At 52.3% G+C, this 7087-nt stretch overlaps 3 protein-coding genes across 3 annotated transcripts; all 3 read left to right on the top strand.

The window, feature by feature from the left end:
- The first annotated feature begins 624 nt into the window (after positions 1–624).
- BDZ83DRAFT_644452 (riboflavin biosynthesis protein RibD domain-containing protein) lies at positions 625–1487 on the top strand. The gene has a single exon (XM_060509755.1). The coding sequence runs from the start codon at positions 773–775 to the stop codon at positions 1364–1366; it is 594 nt and encodes a 197-aa protein (XP_060357498.1). The 5' UTR covers positions 625–772; the 3' UTR covers positions 1367–1487.
- A 569-nt stretch (positions 1488–2056) lies between these two features.
- BDZ83DRAFT_798051 (family ergot alkaloid biosynthesis protein) lies at positions 2057–3439 on the top strand. The gene is made up of 3 exons (XM_060515914.1): positions 2057–2547; positions 2604–2800; positions 2864–3439. Exons 1-3 carry the CDS (start codon positions 2100–2102, stop codon positions 3119–3121), a joined length of 903 nt encoding a protein of 300 aa, XP_060357497.1. The 5' UTR covers positions 2057–2099; the 3' UTR covers positions 3122–3439.
- A 53-nt stretch (positions 3440–3492) lies between these two features.
- BDZ83DRAFT_216821 (family 2 glycoside hydrolase) lies at positions 3493–6999 on the top strand. The gene is made up of 3 exons (XM_060501737.1): positions 3493–3912; positions 3970–4092; positions 4141–6999. Exons 1-3 carry the CDS (start codon positions 3548–3550, stop codon positions 6803–6805), a joined length of 3153 nt encoding a protein of 1050 aa, XP_060357496.1. The 5' UTR covers positions 3493–3547; the 3' UTR covers positions 6806–6999.
- The last annotated feature ends 88 nt before the right edge of the window (positions 7000–7087 follow it).

Raw genomic sequence — 7087 nt, 5'->3', positions numbered from 1 at the left:
GTGAAGAGTTTTCGGCTGTTAGTAATTTGGTGGTAGGCTCACTCATTCACTAACAGCAGATGCCAAGAAAAATTAGGCGAGAGGGAAGTTCGTCCAACCGCATGTGTCATCCGAGTACTTACCGTAGAAACCCAAATTTGAGGATGCTGGGAGACAAAGAGAGTCAATTACAACTGCAAAGCAGTACGGATGCAAAGGAACCTTATGCCATGCAGTACCTCAGTAATTTGCGTAGAATAAAAGTTGGCCGATCATCGGGCTTGCAACGTCGCGATTTCGGTCGTGCAAGTTTCACAAGCCACAAGAAGATTACACATCATGAAACAATCCTTCGCTGTCCGCCGAGGTGAAACGGCCGTGACTAGAGTCGATTCTCACCGAGCTTCTTACCTTGGACAGTACAGGAAATCTCAGGTAAGCATGCCTGATACGTTCCGGATTTTCTCCTACTCAGTCTCCCATCCGGCAGCGGAGGCCGCGTGTAGGCGACGGCCGTACTCGGATCGCCGCGGCCCGCTTCGCAAATCAGCGGAGGCCGCGCACGAACGGTTGGAGGAAATGACATCACATGGCACCCTGGAACTCGGATGTCCGTTCGTCGTGCCAAGGATGGCATCTGATTCAGTGTCTCTTTGCCAATGTTTTCGAGTTGGCAGGTCATGAGAGATCAGATTGTGATCGTGCATTTATAAGGGGTCTCCCCTCGTGTCCGCACCAGAAAGCAAGTGCATCGTGATAGTATCTCACGCAGATTCGAAGTCTATAGTTCAGGATGAAAGAAACACAGCGACGTTTACGATATAATGTTGCCATATCACTCGATGGCTTCATCGCGCCCCCAGATGGGTCAACGGATTGGATCGTACAAGACGACAACATCGACTTTCAAGCACTTTATGCCCAATTCGATACGTTTGTTATGGGCCGCAAGACATACCAGTGCATGTTCGCTATGGGCGAGCAAAACCCTCTACGAAAATACCCAAAGCAGAACCTGGTTGTTGTCAGCAGGACTCTGAGTAGCGACGATCACCCAGGCGTGACTATCGTATCGCACAACTTCACCGGCTACGTGGCGGACCTCAAAAACGCGGAGGGCCGGGACATTTGGCTCATGGGCGGCGGGCAGCTGGCGGGGCCGTGTCTGGATGCGGGGATCCTAGACTCCGTCGAGACGGCGATCATGCCTGTGATGCTGAGGAAAGGAACCAGAATGTTGCCGGACTCGGCGCTCACGCCGCTTGGGGGATTCAAGTTGGAGTTGGTGGATTGCAAAAAGTTAGATACGAGTGGCATTGTGAACTGCAAGTACAATGTCAGCAGGGGAATGGCTGTGTCTTTGGGTGAAGCTTTGTCGTTCTGTTGAAATGGGAGCAATGGGCATGAAGAAGAGGCTCTGAGATACCCTCACGTGGTAAAACCCACATAACCATTATATAAGGTCGTTTAAAAGTTACTTTGATTTACCTAGACGAGAATTACGCTTGACTTCATTTGGAATCTTCTGGCATCAATCCCGTCGTCGCCTACATGGGCCTCGACGTGCTTATCTCATGTGCTCAAGTACCAGACGTACTTGACCGGCATGTATACACAGTTTCAGTGAATGAGTAGCGAACATTCCGAACTGATTGCGAATCTCGTGACTATATCTTCATCATCTCAGCTCGCTGGGATTCGCCGCTTGGAGATGGGGAGGACGCATCCTCCTATTGCCGAAACTGGTGACCAGCACGTCGCAAGTGACGCAGACGTGCAGCGGATCTACACAGGGCGTGAATCATACCCCTCAGCACATTTGTAGCTCTCGTCCAACCTTGATCATTACACAGGTATGTAGATCAAACATCGAGAGAAAAAGGGATTATCACATTTCAAATTTTCGAAGCCCAGTGACAGAGTCCGAAAGGTCTCGAAGGATTCGACTTCGCTTCCTGGTGATCGAGCGGCTTAAATCCGCGACGGGTTCCTCCCTTAGCTCCGCTTATCCCCTCAACCTGGCGGTGATCATAACCATTGGGCTGTGGGTTCATAAATAAAGCTGTAGAGGCCTTAAGTGATCTGATTCTTCTCACAGAACTTTCCCCCTTCTATCAAATATGGCGACAAGAACAACTCAAAAGATCCTAATTCTCGGCGGCACCGGCAAGGTTGGTCGCCAGATCACGAAGCTTTTCGCACGCACATCAACCCCCGTCTACCAAAGTTCCCGGAGCGGGGCCTCCACAACGGAGCCGGACGCCGATAACATCCATGCCGTCGCGTTTGACTGGGAGACTGAGCAGACGTGGGCTACGGTCCTAGGCCTCGGCGCCGCCAGCATCTTTCTCGTAGCACCGCCGGTGATGGATATGCTCCCGCCGATGCGGTCATTCATTGATCAAGCGAGGATCCAGAGTCGCACAACGAGATTTGTGCTACTGAGCGGCAGCCCAGTCGAGCCTGACATTAATGGGTATGCCATGGGACGGCCGCATGCGTACCTGAAGGAGCTTGGCGACAGGGGCGAGGTGGAATGGGCTGCATTGCGACCAACGTGGTTCCAACGTGAGATTCTGTGTTCATCATCATAGTGTGAGGCCAGTGAGCTAATAAGAGGGCAGAAAACTTTGCAGAGCAGGAAAATCACCGCCTAGCAGTTATCAATGAGAGCACCGTGTATTCCGCCACGGCCGACGGCAAGATCCCCTGGGTGGCTACGGAGGACATCGCTGCCTGTGCGTTCCAGCTACTCACTCAAGAGGACGCGCCGAATGACGAGTATCTCATTCTTGGCCCCGAATTACTGACTTACGACGAGGTGAGCGCGGCGCCATTTTCAAGTAGGATTCGAAAACTTTGATTGCTGATCATTCCGCGGCAGGTCGCTGGCATACTCTCCGACGTTTTGGGTCGAAAGATTGTGCACAAACGCCTTTCAGCACAGGAACTGGTGGACCGTTATGCCGCTCAGGGCATGCCGCGGGATTACGCGGAGATGATGGGTGGGTTGGATACGGCCATCAAGAACGGCAGCGAGAACCGGACGAACAGTGTCGTCCTTGCGGTGACTGGAAAACAGCCAAAGAAGTTTCGCGACTTTGCAGAGAGGAACAAGGTAGTTTGGGCCCAAGATGCCTGAAAAGTCCTTCAAAATGGGCGGCTCTTGGGGCTTGAAGTGAGTATTGGCTCACCGAACTCAGGTGAAGGTTCAGTGCATGCGCCAGCGACGCCACGATTTGCCTCCAGCCCTTGCTCATACTATCTGGTAGACGCTCGTTCTCAGGGATTGCTCCATGTCGCCTGCACGTACAAAAAAAAAACCCCCGATTTGAAGGGGGAAAGGTTTCGTTTTCAGTCAGCAAACGCCGCCGTTTTCAGCCGAAAGCTTCGGTGTGTCTTCGCGTGCGGGGATTTGCGCTAAGGTTGAAACAAGTCATGAGATCACAAAGCCTCCCTGCGTGCCTGAAAGTCTGCGGCATGAAATGCAAGCTCATTATTCTTACCACAACATCTAATCTGATTGCCCAAGCTCCAGCTCGAATGACTTGTGCATGAACCCCACGATATGGACTCATCATTTGTCGCGATTGAGGATGACAGGCCGAAGAAGGCCGCCGGCCGGGGTGATGACGGGAGGCCGGAGGAGACGGCGAACCCACTGACGTACCCTAAGGCGGCCGAGCCATTCAGTCAGGACCTCTTCAAGAACCCAACGTCGGAATATCGAGGGTGCCCTTTGTGGTCATGGAATACGAAGCTGGAAAAGAAGAAGCTCCTTCGTCAGATTGACCATCTCAGTGAGATGGGCATTGGGGGTTTCCACATGCATGTCCGGACCGGACTGGATACCGAGTATATGGGTCCAGAGTTCATGGACCGTGTGCGGGACTGCGTGGAGTATGCGGAGAGTAAAGGGATGCTTGCCTGCTTGTAAGTAACCGCAAATCCCGATGATTTTCTGATGAGATTGCTGATGACACTCATCAGATATGACGATGATCGGTGGCCCTCCGGCGTTGCTGGAGGCAAGGTAGTCAAGCAGTACCCGGAGCACAAGACGAAGCACATTCTGTTCACGCCGTATCCATATGGCTCTGTTGAGCTTGGCGGGTAAGTCCTTAGGCCATCTTTATTGAATCCATCTCACACGAGTTTTAGTGGATGCGCCCCAAGTTCAGCACAGGCCTGCCGGAGTGAAGAGGGATACCTCTTGGCACGCTTCTCAATCACACTCGATGAGAATGGCCGCCTGAAGTCGAACAAGAAACTCGAGGAGGGTGAGGATGCTGAACCAGGTGGAAGAGTTTGGTACGCATATGTCGAGATCAATCCCCCGTCATCTTGGTTCAACGGGCAGACCTACATCGATACAATGAGCACCGAGGCCATGAACCGCTTCTTGGAGAGCACCCACGAGGTCTACAAGAATAAGATTGGCGACAAATTTGGCACGACGGTGCCCTGTATTTTCACCGATGAACCTCAAGTGGCTATCAAGACACAACTTTCAAGCCCGACAGGAGTGGAGGACGTCTTTCTTCCATGGACGGCAGATTTGCCCGACACATTCAGAGCGACGTATGGTGAGGATGCAGATCTCGTTGCCAGCATCCCGGAACTGCTCTGGGATCTCCCGGGAGATACCCCGAGTCTATCCCGCTACCGATTCCATGACCATGTCAGCGAGAGATTTGTGACCTCATTCCTCGATCTATTGGCAGACTGGTGCAGAAAGAACAAGATCATTCTCAACGGCCACATGATGGAGGAACCCACCCTCCGTTCCCAGACAACTGCCCACGGCGAAGCAATGCGCTGCTACCGAAACCAGACGCTTCCGGGCATGGATCTTCTGAACGACTGGGTCGAGTACAACACCGCGAAGCAGTGCACGAGCGTCGCCCGCCAGAATGGTGTTCGTGGCGCTATGAGCGAGATTTATGGGTGCACCCATTGGTACTTCACTTTTGAAGGGCACAAGGGCTGCGGAGACTGGCACGCGGCCCTGGGCATTACGTTCCGCGTACAGCACCTCAGCTGGGTCAGCATGGCAGGTGAGGGCAAGCGCGATTATCCCGCCAGCATTGGATATCAGAGCCCATGGTATAAAGAGTATGGTTACGTCGAGGACCATTTCGCCCGTGTTGGTGTCGCCTTGACGCGCGGCAAGGCTGTTACGCGAGTTGGGGTGATCCACCCCATTGAGAGCTTTTGGTTGTGCTTCGGTCCCAACAACAGCGGCGACGATGAGATTGGTCGCCGTGATCAGGCTTTTGCCGAGCTCACAAACTGGCTTCTGCATGGCTTGGTTGATTTTGACTTCATCTCCGAGAGCCTTCTCCCGAATCAAATCGGCGAAGATGTCTCGAAGCCCCTCAAGGTTGGCCAATGTGAGTATGATGTCGTCATTTTGCCGAACCTACGAACTATTCGGTCATCGACCTTCGAAGTTGTGAAAAAGTTCGCTGCAGCTGGGGGTACAGTCATCATCGCTGGTGACGGCCCGGTTCTCATTGATGCTCAGGCTGCGCCGCCGGATCTTAGCCTTGACATCGAGCCGTCGGTTAAGGTGGCTTGGGGTCAAAGCGATATCCTCTCTGCGGTATCAGGGAATCGTGACTTGAAGATCGACTCGAAGGATGGGGGGCCGACCGATACCCTCCTCTATCAGATGCGCCAGGATGAGGAAGAAAGATTTGTCTTCATCTGCAACACGGATAGAAATAATCCGTACGACACGCTGGTCAATATCAAGGGCGACTGGGACGTTGAGGTTTTGGATACCTTCACCGGTTCAACTCATCACCACAAAGCTCGTTATGAAGGTGGTTGGACAGTCTTCGATCACAGATTTGAAGGCTGCGCAAGTCTACTCTTGAGACTTTACCCCGTGCCAGGGGAAGAACTGTCTTTTGTCAGTATCGAAGAAGCAGTAGCGCTAACTCCAGCTGAACATGCGTCTGCGGAGCTCAAGCTCGAAGAAGTTGTGCTCTCAGAGCCAAATGTCCTGATGCTCGACTACGCGATGTACAGAATCGACGATGATCCATGGGAGGACTCTGCACGACAGGAAATTCTCAAGATCGACAATGAAATTCGAGGACGGCTTCGCATCCCGGCTAAGGGTTCCGCCTGGAAGCAGCCCTGGTCCGTCCCGCAGTCAGAGCGAGCAGCAAAGGTCTATGTTGACCTCAGATTCGAGTTTGATTCCACCGTCATTATCAAGACTCCAGCCTACCTCGCAATGGAAAATCCCGAGAACGCGAGAATCGCCGTAAACGGCCACAAACTGCCAGTCGAGGAGAAAAGACTCTCTTGGTGGGTCGACGAGGATATCAAAACGATTTCGGTCCCGAAGAGGACGATTCGCAAGGGAAATAACATCATTGAGCTCAGTATGCCCTTTGGTGTGCTGACCAACCTAGAGAGGATATACTTGCTAGGAAGATTCAGTGTCGAGCTGAAGAATAATCTGCCTATACTATGTGAACGAAGACAGAGCTTGGGTTGGGGCGATGTAGTTACCCAAGGTCATCCATTTTATGCTGGTAACGTGACGTACAACTGCAGCTTCTCGCTAAAGTCTCGGTCGGCTGTCACTCTCTCGATTCCAAAGTTTGCGACACCCGTCATCAAGGTTCAATGGAAGGGGAACAGTGGGCACATTGCGCTGCAGCCAAGGAAGCTAGATCTCGGTGAGCTAGAAGCCGGGAAACACGAAATCTCGATTACAGCCTTCGGTTACCGGTACAATTCATTTGGCCACATACATCTCACAGAAGGAATATTTGGATGCTGGCCTGACCAGTGGCGAAGTAAGTAATCCAGTGATAACCGTTGCATGGCAGAATGCTGACATGATGCTCAACAGCTGGCGGATGGGCTTGGAGCGAGGAATATCTGTTGAAGCCTACCGGAGTCCTGGAAAAGCCTTCGTTGATTGTGGAATCAAAGGCTGGCGAGGGAAGTGAAGAATGGATTGTCTTGGCCGAGTAAGTACCTCGTCTTGACTTTATTCAAATACGTTTGAGGAGACGGGCAAAATCGTTCGGCTTTATGGTCATGGGCGCTACTGGTGATATTTCACTGTAATACTACTGTTCTG

The sequence above is a fragment of the Colletotrichum acutatum genome, assembly GCF_030867785.1.
Source record: "Colletotrichum acutatum strain CBS 112980 chromosome Unknown BDZ83scaffold_257, whole genome shotgun sequence".
NCBI lineage: Eukaryota > Fungi > Ascomycota > Sordariomycetes > Glomerellales > Glomerellaceae > Colletotrichum > Colletotrichum acutatum.
The sequence above is the reverse complement of the archived record's forward strand: the minus strand, read 5'-3'. Positions and strand labels throughout refer to the sequence as shown.

Excerpts from the sequence above, each read along its gene's own strand:
- BDZ83DRAFT_644452 (XM_060509755.1), top strand. The coding sequence starts at position 773 with ATGAAAGAAACACAGCGACGTTTACGATATAATGTTGCCATATCACTC.
- BDZ83DRAFT_216821 (XM_060501737.1), top strand. The coding sequence starts at position 3,548 with ATGGACTCATCATTTGTCGCGATTGAGGATGACAGGCCGAAGAAGGCC. Across the intron at positions 3,913-3,969 it reads AAAGGGATGCTTGCCTGCTT|ATATGACGATGATCGGTGGC; the intron begins GTAAGTAACCGC and ends GACACTCATCAG. Across the intron at positions 4,093-4,140 it reads GGCTCTGTTGAGCTTGGCGG|TGGATGCGCCCCAAGTTCAG; the intron begins GTAAGTCCTTAG and ends CACGAGTTTTAG.
- BDZ83DRAFT_798051 (XM_060515914.1), top strand. The coding sequence starts at position 2,100 with ATGGCGACAAGAACAACTCAAAAGATCCTAATTCTCGGCGGCACCGGC. Across the intron at positions 2,548-2,603 it reads GCGACCAACGTGGTTCCAAC|AAAACTTTGCAGAGCAGGAA; the intron begins GTGAGATTCTGT and ends ATAAGAGGGCAG. Across the intron at positions 2,801-2,863 it reads AATTACTGACTTACGACGAG|GTCGCTGGCATACTCTCCGA; the intron begins GTGAGCGCGGCG and ends ATTCCGCGGCAG.